This window comes from Miniopterus schreibersii, assembly GCF_964146895.1.
Source record: "Miniopterus schreibersii genome assembly, chromosome: 14".
NCBI lineage: Eukaryota > Metazoa > Chordata > Mammalia > Chiroptera > Miniopteridae > Miniopterus > Miniopterus schreibersii.
Genome location: NC_138114.1, coordinates 20,678,277 through 20,692,517, shown reverse-complemented (window position 1 = coordinate 20,692,517; position 14,241 = coordinate 20,678,277). Strand labels below are relative to the sequence as shown.

At 36.7% G+C, this 14,241-nt stretch overlaps 2 protein-coding genes across 23 annotated transcripts in view; one reads left to right on the top strand and one right to left on the bottom strand.

Annotated features, from left to right (window-relative positions):
• Positions 1–1,279, top strand: part of HNRNPH3 (heterogeneous nuclear ribonucleoprotein H3) — a 79,976-nt gene extending 78,697 nt beyond the window's left edge. For all 19 annotated transcript variants that reach the window (XM_081157743.1, XM_081157728.1, XM_081157737.1 and 16 more), the window contains one exon: positions 46–1,279. In XM_081157743.1, coding sequence (XP_081013869.1) covers positions 46–122 — 77 coding nt within the window. In that variant the 3' untranslated portion in view covers positions 123–1,279. The remainder of the gene's footprint in view (positions 1–45) is intronic.
• The window catches only part of RUFY2 (RUN and FYVE domain containing 2), a 36,237-nt gene continuing 22,169 nt past the window's right edge, over positions 174–14,241 (bottom strand). For all 4 annotated transcript variants that reach the window (XM_081157722.1, XM_081157724.1, XM_081157723.1 and 1 more), the window contains exons 14-18: positions 9,471–9,600; positions 8,874–8,968; positions 8,295–8,343; positions 3,903–3,980; positions 174–3,813 (exon numbers count right to left, since the gene is read on the bottom strand). In XM_081157722.1, coding sequence (XP_081013848.1) covers positions 3,670–3,813; positions 3,903–3,980; positions 8,295–8,343; positions 8,874–8,968; positions 9,471–9,600 — 496 coding nt within the window. In that variant the 3' untranslated portion in view covers positions 174–3,669. The remainder of the gene's footprint in view (positions 3,814–3,902; positions 3,981–8,294; positions 8,344–8,873; positions 8,969–9,470; positions 9,601–14,241) is intronic.

The following is a 14,241-nucleotide window of genomic DNA, read 5'->3' as shown; positions in this document are numbered from 1 at the left end:
TGATAACTGCCTACTAAACAATTCTTAATGTCTTTTTTCCCTAAGGTCGTGGTGGTGGAGGCAGTGGAGGTTACTATGGGCAAGGTGGCATGAGTGGAGGTGGATGGCGTGGGATGTATTAGAGCATAACCACCAACATAATAGTCCTGACAACAGCATCTGGTCTACTAGACTTTCTTACAGATTTAATTTCTTTTGTATTTTAAGATCTTTATAATGACTGAAGGAATGTGTTTTCAAAATATTATTTGGTAAAGCAACAGATTGTGATGGGAAAATCTGTTTTCTGTAGGTTTTATTTGTTGCATACTTTGACTTAAAAATAAATTTTTATATTCAAACCACTGATGTTGATACTTTTTATATACTAGTTACTCCTAAGGATGTGCTGCTTTCATAAGATTTGGGTTGGTGTATTTTATTATTAGCTCTACCAGAAGTATTACAATGTAATTTTAGAGGACAATGGTTCACTTCTGCATAAGCTGCAAGTCTTAAGGAGACACCTGGAATAGAGCTTGGAAAATAGTGTAACTCTCATTTCTCCTGGACAATACTGTAAATATATAATACCTAAAGATGGGTTTAGATGGTTTCAGGAGTATAAATTCTGCTAATTCTATATTAGTCTTTTTCAAATGTCACTTGTCAGGCATAGCTCTGAAATGTTAATGATCTAAGAAAGAGGTACATAAATTTCTGAATATTCGTAATTGTGTTACCCAAGGATGGGAGTGTTGGAAGTTAAAATTCTAGCCCTAGATTTTAGAATAAAATCTCCTTGGCACTTAACTGAAGTACCAAAAAAATGTTTCCAAAATGATGGAAGTTATCTCAAAAATGTCTTGACTAGGTTAAGGTTCTAAGTGACATGAGAATTCAGTACAAAGGTATTAACTATGGAGTATATAATTCTCACAGATGTATTTTCAGTTTAAGCCCAATAGTTAAAGCATATGTTTGGTTTTTTTAAATAACTGTATAAATACCTTTAAAAACATAAGAGACAAGTCCATGTTGTAGTCTTAATTAAAATGAAAGTCCTACAGTTGGATTTTGTATCTGATATCTGTATGGAGTTTTAGGGCCATTGTGTTAAAATACTATATGTAGCAAGGAAAAGGTGCTTTTTACTTTTAATCCCTTTGATCAATATGGCTTTTTTCCAGATTGGCTAATGGATCAAAATGAAACCTGTTAATGTGAATTCAGTTATTGAACTTGTTACTTGTTTTTGCTAGAAATGTTAATGTAATAAATATCATTGTGGGAGATAATAGTATGGCGTCTGTCCTAGAATGCTTTGTGTCAATTACTGATTATAAATCGAAGGTACTAAGTATGTCTAACTGAAGATTAGACAAAGTGACTCCTAAGGAGTGATTTCTGCTTCAGAGAAGGTAGCTGTGATAGCTTAAATGGAGCCTATCAACTAAAGCAATGATTCATCTTAATGCCTATACCCACTCTTCGCCCATTTAAATACTACTCTATTACCACTTAAATATTTTTAGAGATCATATGTGCTTTTATTTTCCCAGGAGTACTCATAGAAATCTTTAAGCAGTAAGAACATGAAGTGTTATCAATGAAAGTTGCCCTTCAGTTATTTTTTCAAATCTTTTATTTGGTTTATAAAATTCACATTTTATTTTAAAACATTACAGGGTAGAATTACAATCACAATTCCTTGGCACCGTGATAGCATTATTGTGGTAGTACTGGCTAGATGAGGGAATGGTATGTGAAGTTCACAAATCTTACTTGAAAAGCAAAGTCTTAAGTTCACAATCACAAAGTACAAATTGAAAGTTTTGGAACATAAAATTTAAAACTGGTATAAATGTTTTTGTGTGTTTTTTTAAAGAGCCAAAACAAAATGGAGCAAATTGTATTACTGTCATAAAAGCTTGCCTACAAAAATCTCAAATTGGTGATACATGAGTTTTGAATGGCAAAGAATTTTAAGGGTAAACCAGCCTTGGAATTTAAGCAAAAATCACATTTTAAAATTTGTTCTAAACACAGTAATAAAAAACACCTAGTGGTTGAAATTTTTCTTTTTGCTTTTTCTCATTTTCAGCAATCAAAAATCCATCCATCAATATAAAATAGTTTCAAGAATATAATATATCTCTTGGAAACATTTCTATCAGAGCATTCAAGAAAGACCACCTAAAAATCTGTTGGTTCTTACCAGAAGACCTCAAATTGGATTGTGGAGAAAATCTTCAAGTAAAATACTAGTGTCATACTTTGGCAATTTAGAAAAATAAATTTAATGAATGTACTCTGAGGAAAGGATCCTGCAAAATAAGTAGCCCCCATCCTAGGGAGTGGGGAGGGGTGGCCATTATTAAATTCACTAATATAATGCTCCTAATATGACATTGTTTGAAAGGTTCACAGGCTTAAAAGTGCATGGCTAGAATTTGAAGGAAAAAAATGTAGGGTCCCTAGTAATGCCATTCAAGTGATTGTGTACAAGGGTAACTTGTTTTTTACAGATTAAGTTCTTGGTATGCTGTAAGCACTACAATGAATTAGTGTTTATTCAGTCATGCTTGATTCATGGCAGAGCTGGCAGATCTTTATCTGCTAACCGACCGACCCTGGTTTAGAGGTGCTCAGTATATGGTGAATTTTTTAAATATGTCTCTTGATTTCAGAGAAAGGAAGGACGAGGGGGGTGGAGAGAGAGAAACATCAATGATAGTCATTGATCAGCTGCCTCCTGCATGCCTCCTACTGAGGTTCAAGCCTGAAACCTGGGCATGTGCCCTAACAGGGAATTGAACCTCAGTCTCCTGAATCGTAAGTCAGTGTTCAACTGCTGAGCCACGCCACACAGACTATGGTGAATTTTTTACTCTATATACTGCAGTAGCAGACCACTGCAATGTAATGCTTCTTAAAAGTTACTAGAAAGATCTACAAATAGCATTTAAGGTAAAAGGATGCTGCTTTAACTTCCTTTCAAGATAAGGAAAAGGTTGAGGCAAAACAATAACCTCTTTAACCCCGCTATATCTGAAAGGTATCAGCAACTACAACATTAATTTTAGGAGGAAGACCAAATGGGAAATTTTACAGGCTAAATATTGGCCTTTTCTAATGCAAAGTGAGCAGAGGGAGGGGGGAAGGAAGGGCCAAATAAATATAGTTGACACCAAGCTAATGGGAAATCTGTTGAATTGGAATATTAACACTTGTAAAAAGTTCTACACCTTTCCAATCTTTCTCTGAGAACCATGAAGCTTTAAAGTGCATTAAGAAAATCATAGGCACCATCAAATACCAACTTGACGATCTGGAGAATAAAACAATCTGAAGCCCTGTTTTTAAAAAGGCCTTTATAAAATAAGGCAAATGTGTTAGCTATGCTATCTGGCCTTTCGATGGCATTAACAGTTATATGATCATTACGTGAATTAGGAATTAGGTTAAAGTTATTTTAAAGCATGCCCTGTAGAAAAAATTTTTTTAACAATGGAAAGGAAATACCAAATTATACCACCTTTTAATTCCCATGAATTGAAAATGTGAAAGATAAAACTTGTACCAATACTGTCTGAAAGCTGCTTAAGGGCTGTCTGAATGTATTGTGCATGTGTTCATACATAACATTCATCGTAGGTACTTTCATTCAATGAGGACTTAGTTCTAGTCTTACGGCAAATTAGATGAGCATCTCTGAATCAGCAACGCATGACAGGAATCACAAACCCGCACTGGCTTTGGTGAAGAAGGCAACGGCAGTTCGTTGTCAGAGCAAGCATTACAGAAAATTTCCCCACAGTTTCTACAGTGGTGCTATTAATTGGAAGGAAAAAAAAAAATCAGAAAAACTGAATAAAAAGCCATATTTGCACCAAAACTTTTGTACTCTCTACTTCCCTTACCTTTCTCTTAGAGAGTGAGAACTCCTTTTCACAAAGCTTACAATGTGTCGCTTCTTTATCTTTCAACCAAACCAGTCCCTAGTAGGAGGAAAAGTGTAACTTAATGCTCAAATTGATAACACTAAAAATTACATGTGAAGACACTTCCAAAAACATATTACAAGAATGTATACAGGTGTGAAATAAAAACTGAGTCCTTTCTCTTTAAGAAATATATACTGAAATAGTTGCAGACAATGTGTGAACTTCAAAATCAGTGAGGAGAAGGGAAGGGATGTGGGCTGAACAAACAAAAGATTGGTCATATATAGGTAAATACTGAAACTAGGAATGGTTTGTTGTACTCTATGATTATATATGTCTTAATATTTCCATGATAAAATGTTTTCTAAAAATAAAAACCTATTACTGATGGGAGTTTTAAGAACCTTAATAGATTTAGTCTAACAACATTTAAGGATAAATTTTCACTGAAATGCATTTGAGTTCGGCACTAAGGTACACCTTATACACAATTCCCTAAAACTTGAAGAGAATTTGGAAATCAGATACCTGAGCTAAGACTTCACCTTAAATTCAGTTTTACATGGCCATTAATTTCCCTCAAGTTCTGTAACCCATTTCTTTTTTTTAATCCTCACTGGAGGATATTTTTTCCATTGCTTTTTAGAGTGGAAGGGAGAGAGAGAAACATCGATGTTAGACACTCATCAATTGGTTGCCTCCTGCACACAACCCAACCAGGGCAGGGGATGGAGCCTGCAACCAAGGTACATGTCCTTGGCCAGAATTGAACCCAGGACCCTTCAGTCCACAGGCCAATGTTCTAACCACTGAGCCAAACTGGCTAAGGCTGTAACTCACAAATTTAATAGCTACTGTGTAGACTTCAGTATAAGATGTAAGTAGTCTTAAACAGGTGGGAGTTAACTTGATACCTAAAATTTCTAACTTGATCCATTCTTAGCCAACCAGGATCTTGGCTAGAAAGAGCATTTTTGGCCTTATAAAAGTAACTGTTGGATGGTGTCAGTTTTATAATGAAAAGACCCAGGTGGAAGGAGAGTCCTCAGTGCTTCTGACCTCTGGGGCATAGGGACCTTTATCACCTAAGTAAAGAAAATTTCTCAAGCAAAAAAGCCCATAGATACATTCTCCAAAATCTGAGTTTTCTTGAAAGATTCCTGACAAAATTGTCTGAAGATGAAAAAAGACAGTATTTACAAATAAAAAAGGTTAATTTCAGATACTGTTCTACAGTCTTAATAACTAGCACTTGTTATGTCCTAGCAGAAGACAGACAAATGGTGTTGGGTTAATGCACTTGAGGCACAGGATTGTTAAGAAGTGAAGGCTTTTTAAAAAATCTGGTAGCGCCTAGCAAGGCGTGGCTCAGCAGTTGAGCATCGACCTAGGACCCAGGAGATCGAGGTTCAATGCCCGGTCAGGGCCATGCTCAGGTTGCGCGCTAGGCAGCCAATCAATGACTCACTCATCATTGATGTTTCTATCTCTCTCCCCCTCCTTTCCTCTCTCTGAAATCAATAAAGATATGTTTAAAAAAAAAAAATCTGGTAGCTCCACCACCACCAGCAAGGAATCAAATGATCTGAATTGTGCATTTTTTATTTTTTTTTAGCAAAATGGGCTCAAAAAAATAATCCAGTTTCACCTGAGCACCATAACAAGGGAAGTGACTTGCCAAATGCCCCAAAGCCAACTAATGGAAGCAGCTTTGCTTCCTGCCCAGCTTTGCCTGTAAGGGATGGAAACCCTGATGTGAAGCAGATTTCCAAGCAGCATTATTTGATTCAGAGATAACCTTCCTGACAGGAGGGCTAGGCCTTTCAGACTCACTGTAATTTGAATTTACCCTGCCTGTCTCCCAAGGAGAAAAGCTGTGTACTCTAGGGCAAGCCTAGTGTGTCAGCTGGAAGGGACCTCAGAGATCAGCACCCTGCAGCTCTCATCAGATAAGAAAATGAGGTCCAGAGAGCTGTAGTTGCTTTCTCAAGAAAACACAGCTGTTTACAAGCAGAGCCAAGACTAGAAGAGAGCAAACTATTACTCCGCAAACAAATAGCCATTTTTCTCTGCCAATTTCCAGAATGTCAGTCACCCAACTCGTATACCACCAGACAGGATATTAGAGGATCGTTTTTCTGGAGAAACAACTTCCCCAGAGGAAAGTCCTGTTGATACTACCATTATTTGGAGAGGGTACCCAACAGTTTGCTAATTAACAGATCTAAGCTGAAGCCTACCAGTCTATAACAACCCACCCCCATCCACCCAACCATCACACACAGGGCACCCAAGGTTTTTTGTCTTTTGAAATTGGGGGATTATCCAACATTTGGGGAATGACAGGCAGGAGGTACTTTAGCCAAAGAAACATTCAGAAGGCATACAGAATGCAAATCAGAAGAAATACAGAATGGCAGTAGCAAAAGAAAACTTTACACACCCTAGCCACTTTGGCTCAGTGGTTAGAGCATGGTCAAGGGCACTACCTTGGTTGCAGGCTTAGTCCATGCAGGAGGCAACCAATTGATGTGTCTCTCACATCGATGTTTCTCCCTTCCTCTCCTCTCTCCCATTCTCTCTGAAAAGCAATGGAAAAAATATCCTCCGTGAGGATTAAAAAAATATATACTACAGAAAAAAAGGTTACTCTGAGCAAGTAATCAGATAAAATCCAGAATGTAGTAAACTGTAGGACAGCTGTCTCAGTCCCAACAACTGGTCAAAAAAGAAAAGCACATCACATGTAAATCTATTTTCATACATTTGAAAATCTGGACACCTAGGTAATATTTTGTTAAAGATAGACATGAATGGAAAAACCACCAATGGTTAACAGAGTACAAGATTGTTACTATAGGGAGGAGAATGTAATCAGGGAGCACATGTGTTCTATTTTATAAGCTACAGCAGAGGGTATGCCAGTATTTTAAAGATGTGCTATATGTCTCTTGTATACATGATATCTTTAACAGTGAAAATTTTTTCACAGTTTAAATAATGACAATTGGGCAAACATTCCTATCCATCCAAAATAAAGGCATATGCAGATGTGCAAATTCTTAAAATCTCTATCCTTGTTCACCGCTTTCCAGGAAGCTACTGAAGTATGCATTGACCAAAACAAGGGAGCAAACCAAGAAAGAAGTTACAGGGTTCAGGTAACAGGAGCTCTAACAGAGGAAGGGTAAAGGGAACTCTAGGGGCAGTAGAGCAGAGAACATGACTCAAAGGAAAAAAGAACCAACCAGTTACCTGATTCACTGACCATGTACAAAACATCAAGAAGCATTTTATACAAGTAAAGGAAATGGTGATATTCAAATACAACTGAATTTTTAAAATAAAAGGCAATTAACTCCAGAGGAAATAAATAGTTGAAAAAAGAAAATATAATTACAATATATTACTTGGCCCTGCAAAGAACAGTATTTAAATAGTTATAATAAAGAATATAAAGTGAATTCCACAAAAACTTTTACTTAATTATACTGAGAGGACAGTGACGAGGAGACACACCAGAGAGTGAGAGTGAGCAAAACTCATCCATCATGTTAACCAGGAAATACATAGGCCTAAAACAGATCTTAAATAAATTAAGAACAAACAATATATACTGCATGCTGTTTAGAAATAGGGGGATAAATGCCTGAAGAAACAACTAAAAGAATTGGAAGTAGCTCCCTTTAGGTGGCAGGACTTAGGGTGGGCAAGAGACAGGATAAAGAACAAGGGGCTGCTGCCATAATTTGTTAATAGCACTATTTGACTTTTAAAATTATTTTCATGTAACTGATTTAAAAAAACAAAACAAAAACCAAAATGGGTAGTTTGTACAGGAGGAAGCCAATTGTCACTAAGTACTCACAGAGACTATTTTCTCCTGTGTAGTAGAAGGCATTCTTGCATCCATCCAGACACATGAGAACCATATGCTGATAAATTGTACCAATCATGTTCACATATTTTCACCTACCCAACATTCAAAGCAACCCTATGCAAAATCGTAAGCCCATTTCAGAAGAGGAAACACTTCATGAGGATATGTGACTTGCTGAAGGTCAAAAACTAGTAAGTAATATACTGGATTCTCCAATTCAAATTTAATTCTATCGTGCTACGCTTTGTAGGAAAACGGACAAAATTATTTCCAAGGTCATTTCCAACATGAAGATTATTAAAATGTTATTCTAAAGGTATAGGGAAGAGCTGCATCCCCATCACCCAGGCTCCCCATTCAGTGTTTCGGCCTCTATAAATCCTGGGATTCAATAAGATACCTTAGATTTATGTAGATCTTTACCTTCTATTGAAGACTTTCACATATATCTTATACCTTCCTACTTGAGGAAAACACTTTCTACTCACCTGCAATGCTTTGTTGGCTTCCTTTATATCTTCTATTTTAAGCTTTGATCTAAAAAGATTACAAATAGGTCCAAATTTCAGTACACATATTTAAATACAGGACATCTAATAATTCATTAGAAAGGTATTGCTTTTACACAGAATATAAAATTGTATATACTACATGATTCTAATCTTTGGACAGTGGGATTATATTTTATATTTTCCTATATTTCTAAATGTCTGAAGGCAAAAATGTGTTTTTTAAATTTAAAGACTGCTTTTTTAAAGAATACTGGCATTTGCATGTGGTTATGACAATATAAAATAATATTACTAATAGCTATCATTTATTGACTTATGATATGCCAGACACTCTACTATAACTTTTGCATGCATAATCCCATTTAATCTTAAAAAAGCTATTTTAAAGATAAGAGAGTGAGTTCTGATGAGGTTTAGTGACTTGTAATGAGTTACAGAGGTGGTAACTGGGGAAGCCAGGATTCAAACCCTGATCTGTGTGACCCCAAACTCCACATGCTACCACTGTACACATTAGTCAATGCCTACTTAGTTGAAGGAAAAAAGAGAAATTACTCGCTAAGTTTGTTGCCAAGTTCTTGAAGAGCTTGCTCCTGTTCATGAGATATTTTTTTCAATTGCTGATTTTCATCCTGGAGGTTAAGGAACTCCTTCAAAACAATAAAAAAAAACAGAAAAAACACAATTTAAAAGAAACAAGAAACTCCACATTGTATGTATACCATTAATTAGGAACACAAATCCTTTAGCTTTTTATAAAAAACAGAATTGACTGACATCTCAGCGGGGGGGGGGGGGGAGGCTGGAAGAGATTAATCAAAGAACTTAATACATGCATAGCCTACAGACAACAGTGCAGTGAAGGCCTGGGGTGTGGTGGGCAGAGTGGGTGAAGGGGGCAAAGGAGGGAAAATGGGGGACATCTGTAATGCTGTCAACAATAAAAATAAATTTTAAAAAATAGAATTATATGTCCAAAGCTCTTTAATAGCTGCTCTGTCAACTATCAACTATTTCCCATTCATTTAATCTCCTTACTCATATTTTTAAAGATGACTAGTATATTGTTTCCTTGATATAAATGTAAATTATTTGATTCTTTTTAAATAACTTTCAGCAAAGTGTAACTTTAAAAGTTTTACCACCATTTACTTTTTTAAGACTAATGATTTGTTGGCTATCATTTCTAAGATGAGATAAGGCATCTTTCTCCTTTTGAAGATCTTCCTGCAAAGTCTGCCTCCATTCCTTCTCAATCTTCAAATCAGTTTCCAGTTGTGCCCTTGAATGACAAACAATAAACAGAAACTCAGTACTACTGCTCACACGACAGTTGTATGTATTCTTTAATAAGAACATCTTTTTTTGATTACTATTGCCTTTATAATTCATTTCTTCAGGTATTTTCTTTCATAAATATTTTTTGGTAAACAAATTCAGCAGCACAGGGTTTTCTGATTCCAAAACACTAGTTTATTTGCCAACCACAAAAAATCCTTGGTAAACAATAATTTGTCATTTATTAATTCTGTATACATAAATGCTGCATAAGCATAGAAAATGCCTAGAAGCCACACTATACTACAACTGGTTACAGTAATAGTATAGTGTGAGAGAAATGTGAGTGGGGTTTGTTTTTAAATATCTTTATGGATTTCAGATAGAGGTAGGAGAGGGAAATAGAAACATCAATGATGAGAGAGTCATTGATCAGCTGCCTCCTGCATGCCCTGCACTGGGGATCAAGCCGAAACCCAGGCATGTGCCCTGATTGGGAATCGAACCTTGATCTCCTGGATCCTAGGTTGACGCTCAACCGCTGAGCCATGCCGGCCGGGCTTAGGGTTTTAATTATTTACATTTCTGTGCCATGTGAAAAATTTTACAACAAACTAATGAAAAGTAGTACTCTTTTGATATAAAAACTATAGCAACCACTACCTCAGTTTAACATCAGTAACAGAAATATCAGCTCTGGTGCAAAGAGCTACTTTAAATTTTACTGTTGGAAGCTGACCAATTACAGGACAGATGTAAGACCAAGGAGAGACAGGAAAATCCGCACTGCCTGGAAATACCAGTTCACATTTGAAAGCACTAATTCAACATTCCACGAATAGGTGCTAGCTGGCAAAACAAAAGTAGTGAAATCCCTAAATTTTAGGATGACTCCCCCCAAAAAATCATTTCGATAATTATTGCTCATAAGTAGGTATAACAGGGGAGGTATAAACTAATAATGCTACAGTTTCTAATACTTTACATTTTAATTGCAATATATCATAATTCTGAAAAATTACATTTTAATATTTTGCATTAATATTTTTATTACTTTCATTTCCTCATTAAAGTTAGCGTTTCCATTTACAGCCACATTCTTTTTCAGTGAAGTAAACTTCAGATTTTAGAATTTGGGTTGATGAGCAGAAACACCTCAAAATAGAATTTACAAATTGTTGATAAATACTATTTTACTACAAATTTAAAAGGAATACAGAGGGACAGGATATTGTTACTAACACTGAAGTAACCAGAGTGCCTCACTGAGTGAATGGCCTTCTCACCCACAATCAGAAAAATGGAATGAAGAGCGCTCCCCTGCCTCCCAGCATGCCCACACCCTGTTTTCCTCTCAGGCACACATCTCCTAAACTCTAAGGGTCCGGGCACACATCTCCTAAACTCTAAGGATCCGCATGAGACTTGCAACCAGCAGAGCAACGGGTGGCAGCAGCTCATCCTGTCCCGGGCTAACCTCATGAAACTATCTCCAGCGCCCTCTTTTCTCTGACTTCTCAATGAGCTAAAAGCACCCCTGCCTTCGCTCACTTCTGTCACTGTGATTTTTACTCCTTAGTGAGTCCACAGCCCCATGTGGCTCACTGTCCTACATTTCTAGGGGCCAAAACAGCACTGCCTAGGCTCACTTCTGTGACTGTGACTTACTTCATGAGTCCACAGCCCAGCGTGGCTCACTTCTTTCCTCTAACATTTTTGGAGAGCCAAAGCAGCACCACCTAGGCTCTCTCATTGCTTCTTCCTTCATAAGCCCTTCCCTGTTTCACTGTCCCCAGCTTTAATAAATGTACTCTCAAAATTAAAAAATTTTAAAAATACTGAATGAAAAAGCAAATAAAAAATGTTTTTAAGTTACTACAAATATATTGTCAGAACATATGTTGACCACCAAAAGCAGAAAATCATAAAGAAAAAAAGGGTAAATATAACTGAAAAATTTAAATTTGTAAATAAAGACTATTGTTTAAAAATTAACAATAAACTTTAGAAAACTTTCACTATATGTGAAAAAACAGTAAATACATAAAGAGCTCTTACCAAAAAAAAAAGTGAACACCACAAAGGGAAAAAAGTAATTATAAACTGGCAATTCACAAAATAAAGAAATGCAAGCTATCAGTCATAGTCAAAGAATAAAGCATAGTTTTTCAGGCTAAAGGATTTGTTTAGGTTAACTGTGATAAGAAGGTGAAGACCTATATTAACTGATATGATAAAATGTCCATAATGTAGTAAATACAATAAACAAGAGACTAAGGAGCATGTAGCATGATCCTCTAAAAAAACATGTCTATGTAGTATCAATATCATATAATACCAAAAATAAATAAGGATAATCAAAAAAATGCTTTTTTAAAAAGTCCCAACAGCTCATTTATATAGTAATGGTTCCAATTTTTTCTGAGCCATCAGGGATCCTTCCTGATCTCAAAATTGTTAATATGTTCATGCTCTCCAAAATGATACTGCCTGAGAGAGAAAATTATTTTCATGGTTTCAGCAGAGACAAACATCTTCTCTGTGCAGCTACACCCATGTCTTATTAAGTTAGCCCTATAGGAAAGGGCCAGATCCCTATAGCACTATTTAGGTCATCCTTTGGGCAGGGATCAAATAGCTGCATCACTACAAAAAAGTATCAGATTTGTCTTACCTACATGTTTGTCAAACTCTAGAAAAGTAATTCAGTAACACGGAGTACTAGGGTTTCAAGATTTTATTCTAGTGCCTGCAAAATGTCCCAGTCTGGCTTTTCTTGTTTTTCATTTGGTGAGGCACAGAGACTTCAACAACAAAACCCTTGGCAATATTAATAAACTTGTTGACTTAAATGCCTCCTGTGATTTTTGTGAAAGTGCTGGCAGTCCTTTTGTGAAAATCTTAAAATTAAGAGAAAATGCTTGCTAAGGATTTTTGTTTTGGGTGGTGGGTGTTAGTTTCACAGCACACAAATGATGCAAGTTTTCAATGTCATATTCCCTGCCCTAAAGCCTTATTTTACATACCAATTTCTCAAAATGTTATTTTTGTGGTAGATTTAAAAGGAATTTAGAATTCTGGTTCTGAACAAAACAGGGTAAACATTTCCTGCAACAAAGTACAGTTAAAAACTCTGGGCATTATATATAAACAAACATAAAATTCTGAAATGGGGAAAGGAGACCAGAAAAAACACCAACCAGGACTCAGGGAATAACATGGTGATGACTTTCCGGAGGCTTCTTTTTGCCTCCTCTATAGTTCAGACTGAGTATTAAAGCTGCCTGCAACCCACAAACAGCAATGGGCACTTTTTTTTTTTTTAATGTCCCAAGAAAGGTCTGCTCTCTCATCAAAGAGCTGGGAAGAGGCAGCCTAGAATGGTAGAAACCTTTTTGACAATAAATGCCCTATTCCAGCAAAACACCAGAGGAAAAAAACACCACAGGCTCCCTGAACACTGTCAGCAAAGGCCAAGTGGGGAGCCTAGATATCCACCCCGGCACTGTGGTGATGAGCTACCTCTCCCTCTCCTCTCCAGGATGCTGTCAGAGACCAAGGGGGAAGCCTGGACTTCCACTCTCCCTCTCTCCACAGTGTCAGTGGAGACTGAGTGGAAAGCAGAGATTTTAATCCCTGCCTAGTAGTTAGGCACCCTCTCCATCCCATCCAGGAGGGTCCTGGGCTCCTACCCCCACTTAATATAAAAGGGTCAGTGTCCACATTCCCCTGCTGCAGTGGTTTCAGTGCAGGACTCCTAAAACATAAGATTTAAAGAAGATGCAGTCTCAATTCCCCAAATGTCCAGAATGTAATAAACACTTGTCATACCAACACCCAGCGGGGGGAAATCTCAATTTGGATGAGAAAAAACAGAGATGCCAACAAGTCAGACAGTTTCAACATCTGGAACTGTCTGACAAGAATTCTAAAGCAACCATTATACAAATACTCCCATGCTCAATTAAGAACATGTTTGAAACAAATGAAAAAAAAATAGGAAGGTCTAGCAAAAAAAAAAAGGAAGAGGGGGAGGGGGGAGGGGGAGGGGGGAGGGGGGAGGGAGGGACGGAGGGAATAGAGTCTACTGGAAATCGTAGAACTGAAACATACAATACACTCACTGGGAGAATGAAGATGATGAGGAAAGAATGAATGAACTTCAAAACAGGAATTACCCAATCTGAACAACAGAGAAAATAGACTGAAAAATAAAAACTGTGTGTCAGGGACCTGTGGGACTATTTTTTTTAAAAGTTCTAACATTCATTTTATCAGAGTCCCAGAGGAGAGTAGAAAGCAGGTGGAACTAAAAAAATATCTAAATAATGGCGGAAATTTTTCCAAATTTGGCAAAGATAAACCTAAAGATTCAAGAAGCTGACCAAAGCCCAAATAAAATAAATCCAGAAAAATAATCTTGAATAATGAGAACAATTCAAATGATGGTTCATTTTTCACCAGAAACTATGAAGACCGAAAGAAAGTGGCACAACACTTTTCAAGTTCTGAACAAAAAACTATCCTGAAAATAGCCTTCAGAAATTAAGGTGAAATCAAGATGTTTTCAGATGAAAAAATAAAAAGGATAATTTGCTGTCAACAGACCCACCTTCAAAGAATGGCTAAAGGAAGTTCTTCAGAC